Source organism: Lygodium microphyllum, chromosome 29 (assembly GCF_053477565.2).
Source record: "Lygodium microphyllum isolate KBCC chromosome 29, Lygodium_microphyllum_v1.1.10, whole genome shotgun sequence".
Lineage (NCBI taxonomy): Eukaryota > Viridiplantae > Streptophyta > Polypodiopsida > Schizaeales > Lygodiaceae > Lygodium > Lygodium microphyllum.
Window position 1 is genome coordinate 30284464 of NC_141163.1, and position 17086 is coordinate 30301549.

The window sequence follows — 17086 nt, forward strand, 5'->3', positions numbered from 1 at the left end:
ACCTGCTGCCTGCTCCAGCCTGCATCTAATGCAGTCACCTACTGCCAAACACCTCTTAAATTCTATCACTTAATCAGCAATATTGTTGCCAGCCCCCCCTGGAAGGTGACTTCCTCCTATCCCCTACTTGTTGAGGCCCCCAGATGGCTATCTTCTATAGCAAATTGCTATTCTCTTATCAGAAAATGGACCAACAACTCCCTCTTTCTCCCTCACAAGTTTAAAACTAATTGAATGGCTAAGATTCAGTCCCCAAAAACGTTTTCTTAGTTTGCATGGGCATTTCTACGAAGTAGTAGCCTTCTAAATCCATTTTTAGTATAATCCAACCATTTATTTAATTTTTAGAATTAAATAATCCTAAAAATTAATTTCCATCATTCTGACCCTACCCAAAATTAAATGTGCCCATCCATAATTAAATTGGCTAGGTCATTTGCAACCTGGAGTAGTCCCCAACCTTTGTTGACCCTTTGACTAGCATTAATCAATTCATTAATGCTAGTCCCTAGTGTCACCACTAATACTTATTGGCCAAATAACTATCCTAGGGTCAAAACTGACATGAACTGACCCCCAAAGCCCAGCTGGCATAACTTATCACAACTTTTGTCTTTGACACCCATTGCATCCTCAAGGTCCTTGGCCTATTATCATGAAATAACTACCATGTACATCACATGTGCTAAACAACCTTACACATTTGATTAATAATGTAATCAAATGTTATCAACAAGATTAAAGCATCTTAAAATTTCACGTCCTCATGACAAAAAGTAATTTAAATCATTTAAATATCTAACGCTCATGACACAAAAAGCAATTTCAAAGGGGTAGTTCAAGTACAAACCAAACATATCTACATACTAGCTCACAATGGCTGGTACACTAAATAGTGATCCCAATTGAAAAAATAGCGTTAACATACAGTATCCTAGATGCAATGAAAACTACATCAAGGTTTACTATATAACCAAGGTGTCCATCACTAGGGGACTGGAGATACAACCTTCCGCTTGGTTGTCCATTACTCGGCTCTAACTGAAACACATCAAGGTAAACTGCAACACTGAGGATAGTCTCTCCTAGGTCACTCTCCATTGAAATCAACCTTCCTTCTCGAGTAGTGTGGTAAAACCTGATCAAGCACTTAATTACAGCAATTAATAATTGAGCATAAACTGAAATGCACGCATTACCTTAACAATCTTGGACTTGTTAGTCCCAAAACTGGAGTCCCTTTCGGCATTTCTTTAGCTTTAGTTACTAATGGATTGAGTACAAGTTGAGATTCCACAATCTCCTTTGTTGATCCAAAAGCCCCTTGCTGTACATACAATCAGCAAGCAATTTGGGCCAATTATCCCTTGATTTTCACCCAAGAATTGGACATATGAAACCACCAATTGGCCAAATGTTTCCCCCAATTCACAATGGATGACCTAGCATTTGAATTCCCTTTCAGGTGCTAATTTCAATATATGATGCCTTCTCCTATTGGCAAGGGCTCTAAGGTGGCTGTCAAACCCTAATTTCTGCAGAAATTTAGGGTTTACAGCAGAAATCCTCCTGAGATCTGCTGAGAATGGTTGAGAAATGCTAATATCTTTTGAGAATTGACTAGAGAAGGTGAGAGAAAGCCAAGATGAGAGAAAAATCTAATTTTCTTGGTAAGAAAATCCTAAAATCTATCTTCTGCCTACTCTAGATTGCATTTAATGCAGACACCTACTGCTAGGCACCTCCAAAATTTTGTCACCTGATCAACAATACTGTTGTCAGCCCCTTGAAGGTGTCTCCCTGCTGTCCCCTACCTACTGAGGCCCCCAAATGGCTGTCTTCTGCAGCAAATTGTTGTTCTCTAATCAGAAAATAGACCAGCAGCTCCCTCTCTCTCTCCTAGGCTATAAACTAATTGAATGACTAAGACCCAGCCCCCAAAAATGTTTTCTTAGTTTGCATAGGCATTTTTGCCAAGTGGCAACCTTCTAAACCTATTTTTTAGCATTATCCAGCCATGTGATTTCCTTTTAGAATTAAATAATACTGAAAGTTAATTTCAGCCCTTCTGACCCTACCCAAAATTAAATATACCCATCCATAATTAAATTGGCTAGGCCATTTGCAACCTGGAGTGGTCCCTAATCTCTGTTGACCCTTAGATTGACATTAATTAATTAATCAATGGTATTCCCTAGTATCACCACTTACACTTATTGATCAAACAAGTATCTTGGGGTTAAAACTGACACCAACTAACCACCAAAACCCAATTGGCATAACTTATCTCAACTTTTACCTTTGACACCCGCTACATCCTCAAGGTCCGTGGCATGTTGCCATGAAATAACTGCCATGTGCATCACATGCGCTCAATAGCCTTGCACATTTGATTAATAACTTAATCAAATGTTATTAGCAAGATTAAAGCATCTTAAAATTTCACGTCCCCCCCATGGCATCCATCCATAGGTGAGACTATTAAAAGTGGATGCAACGATGGAAGCATAGAATACTATAGTAATAGATCGCACAAAACGAGAAAAAAAAGAAAGATTGTGAAAAATTAAAAGAAAAAAACATAAGAACACCGCAAAGGAAGAACTCAAGGATATGCTCAGGAAATGGAATCCATATATCAAACATGAGACAGTTGAATACAATAGTAAATCACTGGCTATGTGGACACTAGCACCACCTCCCTCTCTCCAATAGGACCTACTATGAAAGACTACAAGTGAACGAATAATTGTGAAGGAGGGAGCCACGTAATATATATGCCAAGATCAGCAAAAGGTCAGCCAGCATAAATAATAATAAAATAAATAGGTTGGCCAACTAAAATGCCCAGTCGGCCATAAATCAAGCCCTAATAAGTCACGCACCTAGAGAAGAATGTATAATAATGTGCCCAACCCACAATACATGCACAAACTCATTCATGAGATAACTAAATTGCTAATACCCTCTCTTAGATCATGGTTGATCTAGTACAATATAATGATACAATGATAATGACTCATCATGGGACATACAAAAATGACCATCAAAATAGGACCATGGACACCCAACCATTGGGTGATGAAGCCACCACCAAGATGCCTCAGAGAGAACCTAATGTCAATGTCAATCATGCTAGTTCCTAAAATAGAGAAGAATCATAGCAACTCTCTATGTCTATCAACATACCTCACAATAGTATGCGCAGCCATCCTATCCGCAATGTCTCTAAGTGTACGTGACCTTAGATTCCCCACCTTTGGTCATCAAACTGCCAAAGTGTCCCCTCATGTGAGCTCAGACTAGGAGCGAATCCTGGTCTCTATCAAGAAACAGCCCATCATGAACTTAGATGACAATCCTAGCTCCAAGATTTGAAGCCTGCTAGACTTCAATTGACATAAAAGGGACATCCCTCTCTAGATCCTTTGCACCTATATACCTATATAGATAAGGCTGACTTGCCCCAACTCATCACCCTCTCACACTCCCCCTCTGGCACTGAAGAGTCATAGGGATGACCACATCACCTGTACCAGAAAGCAATGGAAGAAGGGACTGCGAAGCCCTTCCCCTTCTCAGCAAAAGATGATTTCTTCCACACCTTGGCCTATGCCTTGGCTAGAGGATTTGTATAAATTTGGAGGAGGATGAGGATGACTCATTGAAGGAGTTCAGATCCAGCTTCCTCTTCTCCTCCTTCCTCAATACCGCTAGCTTCTTATAGTCCTTTCATAGATGTCCCTTCTTGCCACAGTGATAGCACTGGACCTTCATCATCTTCTTATTACCCCTTTCTGAAGCAGCGAGTACCTCAATACACCCACCATGTCTAGATGGAAACGTCCCTAGTAACCTCAAGGATGCCCCATGCTCAAGCAGCATTGAGGACATATGAGTAAAGCTCACTAGTTGCAAAGATCTCTGGGCCCTCAAAGTATTGGCTACCATCAAACTTCGGAGGGAGCTTATAGAGCACAATCCCCACTAGATGAGCCTCTAGAAGGGAAAACTGCATATGCCAATGCTGATCCTATATCTAGGTCACACGAAGCAAGAAAAACTAAACAATATCTTTAAGCTCAAACTTCATCTGCTTTAGCTATCAATAGAGGGTAACTGCACGCATGGTCAATGAAGCCTTATACAACATCTGAAGATTCTCCCACACTACTGAAGTTGTCCTGTAGAAGGTGACCATCAATAGAACCTCTTTAGAAATGCATCAGAGAAGAGTGGAATACACATGAGCATCATTTGTATCCCATGTAGGCATAGCTTCGTCATGGTTGTCTTGGTCCCAATCATTTGGAAGAGTGGGAGTCCAGGGGTGCACAATAGCTCCTAAAACCACATACCATAATTGCTTCTACACAAACCATGCTTTCATAATAGTACTTCATGTGAGATAGTCAAGGCCATGAAGCTTATCATCAATAGAGCATTAGGGAGGTGCCATTTGGAGAGGATAGGATGAGAAGATAAAGGGAATAAGAAGATAGAGAGAGAGTACAGCCGAACACAACACAAGACTATAGTTGCACGAGTTCACATGCAATGGAAAGACAGCTGATCACAAAAGCGACTACAAACAGAGAATCAGCAAGAATAAAACAGCCAAAAATCACTGCCAAATGCCTCAAAATGCTGTCACCCAGCTGGAAGGAGCATTAAACGCAAGTAAAACAGGCCTGAAGGAGCATTAAATGCACAAAATATAGCAAAATGCAGACAGCAGATCATCAGTCTGTAACCGGCCTGTTCACTGGAAAGGGCGGTAGTGTACAACCAAAATATATAAATGCTTTCACCCAATTTAACAGTCGCCCACTTTACCTGAACTTAAAGACACAGACTCAAGAAGAAAAACAGGAAGCTAAAATGCTCCCGTTGCAACAGAGACACCCTGTTGGCCCCTAAGTTAGGCGCCCCTTGCGGTATTTCTTTATTTTTAAAAAGAGAGAGAGTACAATGGGCTGTCTTACACCTATTCTGGGTGAAATTTGGCAGCATAACAGTACAATTACTGACCCAAAACAAGTTGACCAAGAGGGGAAACTCTGCCCAAGTCTGAAAATTCTGGTTGGAGTGCAGATTTGACCATTTCAGTCTGCTGTAATTACTGGTTCAGACCTGTTCTGAGACCTGTTTACAACACATACTGTTCCCTGCACTGTTCTGCCCACTATAATTACTGGTTCAGACCTGTTATGAGACCTGTTTTCAGCTCATACTGTTCCCTGCACTGTCCTGCATCATCTGGGCCAAGTGCCCCTTGATTCTGGCATCAATTGGGCTCTGAAATACCCTCTGAACAGTCCAGAATCAGTTCTGGTTTAGTGCTGTTTCAGGCACTTGCTTGGTGAGGTTAACACCCTCACCTGTCCCTGCTGGGAACTGCAAACAACTGCTCCTGTTCCTGGAGAAAAGAGGCTCTTGCCTCATGCAAAAACAGCACATTCCACACAGCTATACCTGAATCAGAAGAAAGGCCCTTGATTCTGCAGCATAACCATACTGTCAGGGAGAGAAAGAGAGAGAGTAGGAAGCAAGCTCAAGCCTCTGTGCATCATAGACAAGGTAGACCAGCTCGCAAGAGCTCTCCATCTGCAACAATCCATCTCCCTTTCACAAAAATGAGCCCCCCATGCATTGAAACTCGTTTTTGTGCTGCCCTCTCTCTCTCTTTTGGGAATTTATACCCAAATTGTGACACATGGCATACATGTAACAATTTTCCTGTTTAAATCTTTCGGTCTAAAATTCTCCATCCTCGGTTCAAAATTTAACCTCGGCACAGACCAGAGGATTAATCCTCGTACAAAAACGAAGATAATGACGTGAACAGATTCTGGGGTCCAAAAATAGTAACTCCCTAAATTTTAGGAGTTGCTTCCATTGCATCCCCACTAGTCTTCTGACCATCTTTGCAGACTATGGCTACATCCAAATCTGTAATGTAGCTCAACTAAAAGTGAATTTCCACTGATGACCCCACATGGACTAATCTCTTGCAGATTTGTCCATCTTCACTTTGAACTAGTCTCTTCCAGGCTAGTTCTTCAACACACTTGTCCATATACACTTCACAAGTCTCTTCCAGGCTTGTAAATCTACAATGTCATCAGTCTCTTCCAGACTTATACTGGACCTTAACTGTCCAGTCTTAACTCACTAGACATTCCTGTCCGTTTCACATACTGGCCATGCAACTTAGGCGTTTAGATTTGAAAAGGGATCCTTCCAAAAAGAAAAACCAAATAAAGTATGTAATAAAGAAATCAACAAAAAGATAATAGTTGTCACAGTCTTGTGACACAGTCCAGGCTGGAAACTTGGACAATTTGCAGCAGATGGGTGTCACTAAAGCTGAAAACTGATCGGGGAAAGTAAGCAATAGTAATTGGCGGTTTTGCAACAGCAAAAAACAGCATTGCAAGACCTAACTGGATGCCTGATGCCATGCCAAAAGTGGATGGAGCGATGGAAGTGTAGAGGACTGCTGTAATAGATTGCACAACACAAGAGGAAAGCAAGAAAGACTATGTGAAAGGAAAAAAACAGAAAAACATTGCAAAGAGAGAACTCAGAGATATACTTGCGAAATGGAATCCATTAAAAAACATGAGACAATCAAATACAACAAAGAGGAAAGCAAGAAAGACTACGTGAAAGGAAAAAAACAGAAAAACACTGCAAAGAGAGAACTCAGAGATATACTTGTGAAATGGAATCCATTAAAAAACATGAGACAATCAAATACAACAATGAATCACAAGCTATGTGGGCATTGGCACTGGCTCCCTCTCTCCAACATGGCCTACTCTAGAAGACTGCAAGTGAATGAATAATTGTGGAGGAAGCCGGGAAATATATAGGCCAAGGTCAACAAAAAGTCGGCCAGCATAAATAATAATAAAATATGCTGGTCGACTGACTAAAATGCCCAGTCCCCCCCCGTCCCCAATATATCAAGCGCCTATAGAAGAAGTGCACAATAATGTCCCCAACCCACAATACATTCACAGGCTCACTCATGAGATGGCTAATCTACTAACAGAAACAATCTTGAAATTTCACCAAGTAGCACATGAAACTTTATCTCTTAACTTGCCTCAAAACCACCACTAGATTCTAGGCCATTTCCCTTTGGATCACGTAGATCCTTGGAACTTTCACATTGCTGCCAAAAATGGTACATTTGGCTGCATTTCCCCTCATGATCAACACTATATGAAGCATTGCATGACCAGCACTAATACCATGAGGCCCAAACACACCGGGTTTAGCAAATGCATTACAAAGCATGCCACTTTGTGCCCCAAGCATTATGCCAACATTACTTACAAAGAATACATCTCTCTTGAGGGAGCTTCTCTATTCAGGTAGCTTCTACAGTGGAGGAGTGGTTCATGTTTTTATATTTACTCACTAATTTGTAGACACAAACTTCAAGGCATTAGGGCGGCCAAGACCATTATGGAGACTATTATGGAGCCCAAGGGCATACATCTGGATTGGAGGACTGTCACAAACACCTCTAAGACCTAGATTTGTCTCTTTACCAAAGGACATATCTTCTTGCAGTGGTTGCCACGAGTTAGGATAGAGTCTTTATCTTTTCAGTGGAGGTGGATGGCAAACACACAAGGGAGGACCTCAATCACTCAAGAGTTTATCACATGATAATCTCACCAATGGATTAGAGAGGTCAGTAGAGACTCATTATGAAAAGAGTAGGTCCTCAAGCCTTGGACCTAGTGACATGCATGATGGATTGTTGGTGATATTTGGCTTGTCCGAGTAGGTCTCTCTAAAGCTTATAGTGGGACCCAAGGGAGTGGATTTTGAGAGGTCCCTTTGTGGAGGGACTAAGGGATGTCCCCTTTTTCAAATACACCATCAAATTGGGGAGGATCCTGATGAACAAGATCAAAGAGGTGCCGATTGCTACTGAGCATCGGATTGGACAAGGAATCTTTTCAGTTTCCTAGCTGACTTTTGGAGGAGATTGATGATACCTTTAGACCCACAAAGATTTCACCCTTTCTATGGTTATTCGCACAAAATAGCTTAACAGTTGGAACTTGGCTTGGTTATGGCAGGTAGGTGTCTGCGTTAAATGTGGAGAGCCAAAGGAGACGCAAAGTCAATGTTTATTGGACTGCCCCAGGGCCCAAGAGGTTTGGAAGAGAGCTCTCAAGATAGTTCTTCATGGCACAATAGAGACTATGACAATGACGTGGGGGACTATGGCTTGGGTCATGAATAGAGGCCAAGCTTGTGGCTATGAGGATGTTCAGAGGAGTTGCGTTTATCTGATCACTGGTTGGCTTTTAAGTAGTGTAGCCACACCAAACTTTTTGCAAATGAAGGTGTACTATCATAGGTGGGAGCAGATAGCCAATATCATTGATTGATTTATTTGGATTGTCAAATACAATCATGCTATGGATATAATACATCTCATAGAGACTCCAAGTTTTGGACAGAGATTGTCAACACTCTCCACAAGAGATGGTTGAGGCTATAGGGTGACTTAGAGACTATGAGGAGGGGGGAGATGATTTTCTCAAAGTCGAGGATTCTAGTGCTTTCTTTCCTTCTTGAGTCACACATGGTGTAGTGTTCTAGACCTCCAGATTTTTTTGGGGGGCCCAGGGGAGGCAAGTCTCTTAGAGGGATAATTTTGTGGTTTGCCTCCGGATATTTTGTCTAGAGGAGATATACTAGTAGAAAAAAGTTAGCATGGATGGTATTTAATTCTTCCGTTCTTTTTTGAACTCTGCAGTCTAAAATCAATACTGATAAATTTTACTCAGAAAAGAAAAGGCATGCTTGTTGTCAGCTTGGTAAACTGAAACACCTCACGTGAACTCAAGGTTCCCTTATCTCTGTAGTTGGCAAAACAGATACTAATGACAAAAACTAGGATTTCCAGCACAGTCATGTAGTGTTTCTTTCTCATTGAGGTTGTTTGTGAATATCATGCCAAAACATGCTCAAACACACCCCTGCAATGACCTACCTGCAAGGAGCTTAATTGTGCTGAAAGAGACGTCGCCTCTGTTTGAAGTGATTGCACTTTCTGCTCCAACTCTGAGATGTAACGCATTTTGCGCTCTTTAGAGCGAGCAGCAGATTGTCGGTTTGCTAATATCCTTCACATTAAGTTCTTAAGGGTCAAGTTTGACATGCTGGTGCCCTTTTCCAAAGAAATTCTAGTTTGTCTGTTCAGCACTTGAACTCTTTTGAACAAAGAACATTAAGCAGGCATACCTCTTGACTCGTTTAGGATCAAGCGAAGAGAGCTCAGCCAGCTTCTCTGACTCCATGGTCTTTTTTGTTTCGGAGAAATCAAAATCAACCATCTGTAAATCCTCAGCAGAGAATGAAGTGGAGCCATCCATAGACATGCTATAATGATGGCGAGGACGGTCACTGCGATTTCTCTGCGAGTGCAGAGGCCTGTTTTGTTCGGCAGCATCTACTTGAAAGAGGACTTCATCCACGGAACTGCTCCGGATATGGCGAGAAGGTCCTGTAGTGCTGGTTGAAAAATCAGAGACTGCAGGGACAGGTGCAAATCCTTGGACTGATATGCCATCTTCAAACTGCAAGTAATCAGACAAAAGCTCTTCCCCTGCGTCACCACAAGAGGGAGGTAGTTCGATGTCCCCTGTGCCTAGCTCCTCATCAAACAGAAGCTCTTGCAGAGGCAGCCTGAATGCGAATTCCGATTGAGCGCGTCTATGCGTACCTCGCTTGCGGGGGGGACTCTTGCACAGATTCACAGCCTGGCAATTGGAAGCTCCAACAGACTCAGAGCCGGTGGAGCAGACCGATGATTCGGATAGGCCTGGGAAAAACAAATCATCTTGCTGTATGGCGAGAGGCGATGGCGAATTGCCTTCAAACATGGCACCGGATTGATGGGGAGCCGATAATGGTGGAGAATTCCTGCTCTCCGATGCACACATAGAAAGACCTGCGCTAATTCATCAGTAAGAGGATGATACCTACCCCTCTCTCTATCTCTCTGTGTCTCTCAGAGGATCAGCCTTTAGGTAAATTCTCTCTCTCTCTCTCTCTCTCTCTCACAACTGTGTTCAATTAACTGTTGGAAAAGCCCAATTTTGGAAGGGGTCTGTTCAGCTGACTTCTGTTGTTCAACTTCCATATTTCTAATATTGGACTAGTCCTAAAGTAATCCATGGAAGAAGGGCAGATTGTCACATCCTGAGGAAGTTTAGTAGCCTGTTACATCCTCCATTCAGATTATTTATATTGCCTCATCAATCAACTATGGGCCCTCTCTGCAGGTGGCAGTTGTTCCAAACACAAGAAGAATGTCCTTGTCCAACTTAGGGAACTGTGTTCACCTATAAAGGGTTATGCCAGGAAAGTAACCCAAATTATTACTTCCCCCTGCTCTCTCTACATCTCTTATGAGAGTTTAGGTCCTAGGAAATTGTCTTATGCTATAATAAAGGGTATGTACTATGCTCCAAAAATCTCTCTCTCTCTCTCTCTCTCTCTCTCTCTCTCTCTCTCTCGCTCGGCATATATGATATGCTTCTACAATAGTTAGGAGCAACAATTGTCAACCACTTCAGAATTTACTTCACCTCAAATCCAATTTGGACTTGTTCCCACCAAGCTATGGATCACATCCAGGTTGCAAACCCAGGGTAGATTTCCCAAGTGCCCATGACCTCTTGGTTTGCCTTTGGCTTCAACTAGGATGTGTAATAGGTGAGGACATGGTCAGGAATGGTTCTCAACCAAATTGTTTTGACAAAAGGAATTTTAAAATGATTAATTAGCTTTCTTTATGCATGGGCAATCATAAAGACAGTATTTTATGAGCATTGCACAAGTCTCAAAGCCCATTAAAATAATATTTCATACATGAAAATACTGTGAATTAGTTTCATCCATGCAAAAAAAAAATTCTTGTGATATCCCAACCAGCTCAACCACTAGTTAGGAAACCTTGTGGGATGCACCAACATGGTAGAAATAGGTCCTTTATTGCAACATCTCTCTCTCTCTCTCTCTCTCTCTCTCTCTCTCTCTCTCTCTCTCTCTCTCTCTCTCTCTCTCTCTCTCTCTCATAAGAATGTTTCAAAGCACAACTAGGCTCTCTTGTTTATTTACTTTACAATCATAATGGCTAGTTTGAATTGTGGGTACAAGGAGCCTACATATATTGGGAATAATGTCTTTCATGCCATAATAATATGATCCATTTTCTTGGTTGGACTTTTGCTTTGGTTCTCTTATTTTCAAAAGTGTAACTTCAAAACTCACTTTTTGTCTTTTACACCCCTCTTTTTGTCATTTGCATACCTCTCTCTCTCTCTCTCTCTCTCTCTCTCTCTCTCTCTCTCTCTGTGTGTGTGTGTGTGTGTGTGTGTGTGTGTGTGTGTGTGTGTCTTTTACACCCCTCTTTTTGTCATTTGCATACCTCTCTCTCTCTCTCTCTCTCTCTCTCTCTCTCTCTCTCTCTCTCTCTCTCTCTCTCTCTCTCTCTGTGTGTGTCTTTTACACCCCTCTTTTTGTCATTTGCATACCTCTCTCTCTCTCTCTCTCTCTCTCTCTCTCTCTCTCTGTGTGTCTTTTACACCCCTCTTTTTGTCATTTGCATACCCTCTCTCTCTCTCTCTCTCTCTCTCTCTCTCTCTCTCTCTCTCTCTCTCTCTCTCTCTCTCTCTCTCTCTCTCTCTCTCTCTCTCTCTCTCTCTCTCTCTCTGTCATATTTTTCTTTCATGATAATATTTTGTATTTGATATCAACTTAACATAATCCAACCCATGGCAAGCTCTCATATTGTTGACAAAAAAGACAAGGTGATAATTATCACAAATGCCTATTTTTCTTATTTCAAGATAAAACTACACTAGGAGATTATCTCTAATTGTAGCAACTCAAGTGTAACCTGGTACTAATGAGATAGACACATTTTGTAAACTTGACTCATGATGGGTTGTGCTCTCTAACTCGAAGGGGCACTGATCGAGTCACATGACCTTTAAAGTATAGTTTGTAGTATGTTTGTTGCAGTGCAAAATATGGCCATCAAGGAAAACTAATCAAAAATTTCTTTTCTTTGTTCAAGCCATTATTATCATTCTAGTTCATTTCATAGTTCATACCTACCTTGTCTACCTATTGTTCTTTGGTACTTGCTTCAAAATAACCAAGATACATGACCTTGTAACCCTTACCTAGAAAGTAGCTTGAAAAAGAAACCATGCAATGCAACCAACGTGATAGGGAAAACCTTCAATAGGGACCATTCATAAATACTATTTGTAACATACATGCATGCGGCTCTTATGTGAGTAATGACACCAATGACGACAAGTTGTCACCCATCAATCGTAGGAAATTATGTTACGAAAACAAAATAATTCCACGCCAAATATGTCATTGACGGCTTTATTATGTTTGTGACACTAGATAGTCATTCATACATGGACTCTTTTTGGGTTCTCAACTTTAACTTTAGAGGTGAACATTGAAAGTATTTCTATCTAGCTTTAAAGTTTATAGGAGAATTCTTCAATGAAACTTTCCATTTTCCTCATCTACTTGTGAAGTCCAAGCATGTCTTTCAAGGTAATTATGAGGTTTACCACAAGCATAGGTCATGAATATGTGTATTGAGATAAGGATAGCTTTTGATGTGGTCATGGGTCACAAATATGTCCTTGTACCCCACTTCTTATAGATTTTAAAAGTTTGGAGTGGAAAATCACAAGCAAAAATACTCGAGTATTCTTTAAAACATTACTAAAGTGTATCTCTTGATTGGAAAATCCTACCAATCTATGCTTTATATCATTACTAAAATATAATCTTGAAAAGCTTGTTCGAACAATGCTCAAGTAGAAAAAGGTTGTGGCCTCAAAGTACCAATAAAGTATTATATCCCTTAAGGATTATGTATTAATTGTGACTAAATAGTTCCTATTGTGATAGTAGCTACAGCTTCCTTCCATGTGAAGTCAAACTCGCAACAATAGGTGGTATGGACACCCCACCTCAAGCAAAAGGTTTACATGGATTTATCATGTGTTTAAGTAGGCATGCCTAAGTTCTCACTTCACACACATAAATCAATTGACAATGAAATCCTCATTGAAACAATTTGAATTTATTGCAATGAGCATTTGGCTCTAAAATTTGACAATCTATATTAAAGGATCATAAATTACTCAAGAACATAATTTTGCCATATGGTTTGCCATTTTGCAAGATATTCAAACCACTTCGTTGAGCCCTCACTTGTCAAGCTCGTTTAAGTAAGCCTATTAAAAAATCTTTAATCATGAGCCGTGATCCCTTTTTGGGCATTACCCTTGGAAGCTCTAGTATATATGATAATTGTAGCTCCATCATGTATTCACTCCAGGAAGGCCTTACCAACAGAAGTGGAAAGAAGATGGACATAAAAATTTGAATTGCCTAAACTAAGCAAGATCTAGTGGCATATTTCTTTCAATGAATAAGCATGATCCTATATGTAAAGTAAAAAATAAATAGGGGACATGCCATGTGTATGTTTATATTTGAAAAGGTAACTAAGCTGCGAATAATCTTTGAGCGGTGTAGGCAATATGGTCTCTCATTGAACCCCTTGAAGTGCCAGTTCTGGGTTAAGCATGGTTGCATTTTAGACCTAAGTTTATTTCTTCTATGGGGAGAAAATTTAGTCTAAAAAGCATTTCATCTTCTTATCTTAGTTAAGAAGAGTTTCATCTTGTTATGCTAAGTGCATAGTTTCTACTCCACCCAAATAACATGAAACTAATGCGATTAGAGGAATAGTATAGAGTCATAAAAATTTACACGGTTTTATGGATTGTCTTCTTTAGTGAAGTTCATAGTTTCATTTGCAACTAATATTCGGTAGTTTATCCATTATTTGTAGAGTGTATCACGTCACAAGCATGGCCATCACATAGAGGTTAGCTACTCTAGAGCAAATCCAAACTAAGATATCATGGAGTGGTATAAACTGACCAACACACAAAAATATGAGTTAATTTTGTAAAGAACAAACAATGCAAAAACTAAATAGAGGAAATGAAAAATGATGAAATGACAAAAATGACCAAATGGCATAAAACATAATTATGTTCCATTGCTAAAAGAAAACACCACAACACATGGCAATAAGCATGGAAATGCCTTCACTCAACACACATATATACATGTAATGGATACATAGTGTTACAGTGACCTAAGTGTAAAAGGTATGAAGGATACTTGTACATACACCATTTGAATAATATAACTTGTCCTTTCACCTTCTCAAGCTTCTCTCTTGTTCTTCCATGCTTGCCAACCATCTCTCCCTCTTCTTCATGTATTTCTCTGTCCCTTTGTAGTCTTTGTCTCTCCTTGTTAGTCTTTGTCTCTCCTATTTTCTCTCCTCTACAATCTTCTCTCTCCTTGGCATGGTGATCCTTCATGAGTTGATAGACGAGCCAATGAATGATAATATGCAAATCGTTAAAGAATTATTGCATGAGACATTCCTTATTTCAACTCTCTTTGACTATCCTTTCTTTTGTGATGATCCAATAATGAGAGATTGCTTATTTCAACTCTCATTGACTATCCCACGAGGATTGACTTGATGTTTCCTAAAGACACAACTACAGTCTCTAGCGGCAATCTAACATTGAGCTTAAAACAAACACATTTCTCGAATTGTCAAAGACCGAGGTAGAGACTTGGTTCAATGAGAGAGAAAATAAGGGGGAGTTAAGTATCAACCCCTTTGTCCATAAGACAAAGTCTCACATCACCCCCCCTAAAATGGTTCTTAATTGATTCTAGGACTGATTATAGGAAAGTTACCATTATTGGTCTTTCTCTAGGCCTTGGGAAAAGCTACTTGATTCATTGGATCCACCCTATCGTAGAATGGTTCCGTCCATCTACTTCCCATAAGTATCGTGGTGTACTTTAGTGATTTAAACCGACATGCTACCATAATGTGATGACATATAAAAACATCATTAATTATTTTTTACACATGCTTCAAAGGCATGCCTTTAAGATATAGACACTAAGCAATCCATTGCGAAAGCATAACCATTTTTTATTCACACACACACACACTCACTCACTCACTCACACCCCACTCCAAAGAGTGAACCAACCCGTGAACCAACCCATAATCAGGTTGCAACCCTTGCCTTGCTAATCCTGAGCCTTCCAATGTTCAGCCACGTTGGGCTCCTATAGATTTTCTTCCCTATTTTAGGACCAGGAGGATTGAGATTACAACTCAAACCAAAGCCCCACTAGTTCTTACTCGCCATAAGGGTGAACCTTCTTATATGAAAGACCAATCAGACCTAAATGGCGGTCAATTGCCTTAGGTGGTATATATACATTGAGTGAAGAGTATCTAAGATAGCCTTGGGAAAGCATCACACCTCATTCATGTCTGGTTGTGTTGGAGCCAACAGACATAATTGATATAATTCTTTTCATACTCAAAGTAACCATAATCAATTTTTAAGTTTTCTAACAATAATTCTTTTCAAAGCAAGATATAACTAAAAATTTCAAGTAAGTCAAAATCATCCAATAGAAATTTTCTTATGATTTCTCAAATTATCAATACAAATCTATTTCAAAACAAATATCATCTTCATACATTTGAATCTACTTTAAAATTTTGTGTGTGTAAGTACACTCTATTTTCCTTTTTCCATATGTGAAAGCATACTTTAGAATTCCATGTATATGAATGCACTCTGAATGAAACAATAAGAATTTAAGCTAATTTCTTGTAGGAAGAACTATGAATTAAAGCGATTTGTGCATTTATCATTTTTGCTTTTTTTTAATAAAAAGAATGACCTGATCTAGGGAAAATACATTTGTACAGAATATACCTTCAAATTACCAAAAAGAGATTATTATATGTTTTATTCACTATTTAATGATTTGAATAACTAAAACATCTTGCATGTTTAATAAGATTTTTAATAATTTTTATATAAAAATATAAATTTATTTATTTTTTGAGTATTCATAAAAAATTTACTAATTTTCTAATCATAAGATCTTATAAATAATCAATCTAATAATATTTTTAACATTATTTAATTATTTTTAATTTTTAGGCTAGTTTAATTACATTTTTAATCTTATCATGTTAACTTTTTTTCTAAAAATTTTAGTATTAATTTGGCTATATTTTTAAATTAAAATTTTGAGAAATTTAAGAAAAATAAGACGTGGATTAATTTTTTATTTAAAAAGTGTTTTTATGAATAAAAGTGTAAAAATATGATTTAACAATTAAAAAATAAAATAAAATACCTTGACTATATTAATGGCGTATCTTCAACATCATAGTTGGTTGAGGGTTGTGCCACATTGATATGCTTGCATGGGGCCCTTGTGGATGGGAAGAGCAAAAATAAATGATTTGGGTATTAGGATATCATCGTGCAACTGTTGCTAATTCCCTCACCTCTCATTCGTCAATTCTCTCTCTCTCTCTCTCTCTCTCTCAAGAGTAGACTTGTTATCCTTGTGTGTTAAAAATGATAAGATATATCTTCCTTTAAATAGTTTCTTGGGGGGAGGGGGGATAGGAGGGAGGGACGGGGTTTTGTCTTTTTATAAGAGTTTAGTAACATGGGACTATTTTTATTTTATTATTTAAGAATGCAAGGGGTTATTTTTTTAATTATTTAATAATGGGGGGGGGCTTACTTTTTCAAAAAGGGAGGGGGTTCCTTAAGGAAGAGGTGTGTGCGTGTGCACGTGCACGCGCACATGCGTGCACCATGTGTGTTAAAATAGGGAGGAGACGCGGGTCAATCAGCACATGTGTGCCCCCCCCCCCCCCCCCCCCCCCCCAAATGACTCATGTGGAGGGGGGAATCATTTATGGTGACCACCTTATCCAAGGCCCCTTCCCGGATCTTTTTTTTCGATTCTTTAAATATTAGTATTATTATTATCTTTATATAAAAAGAATTTATTTTATAACCTGAAAATTTAAAAAAAGCTAAAAATTTAGGATAAAGTCGAGATTATATTAATG

The 17086-nt window shown here is 39.3% G+C and overlaps 1 protein-coding gene across 1 annotated transcript in view; it reads right to left on the reverse strand.

Moving 5' to 3' along the window:
* Positions 1 to 10338, reverse strand: part of LOC148010491 (transcription factor RF2b-like) — a 28819-nt gene extending 18481 nt beyond the window's left edge. The window contains exons 1-2 of the mRNA XM_087672118.1: positions 9280 to 10338; positions 9029 to 9161 (exon numbers count right to left, since the gene is read on the reverse strand). Of these exons, the coding sequence (XP_087528244.1) occupies positions 9029 to 9161; positions 9280 to 9980 (834 nt within the window). The 5' untranslated portion in view covers positions 9981 to 10338. The remainder of the gene's footprint in view (positions 1 to 9028; positions 9162 to 9279) is intronic.
* Between the last annotated feature and the right edge of the window lie 6748 nt (positions 10339 to 17086).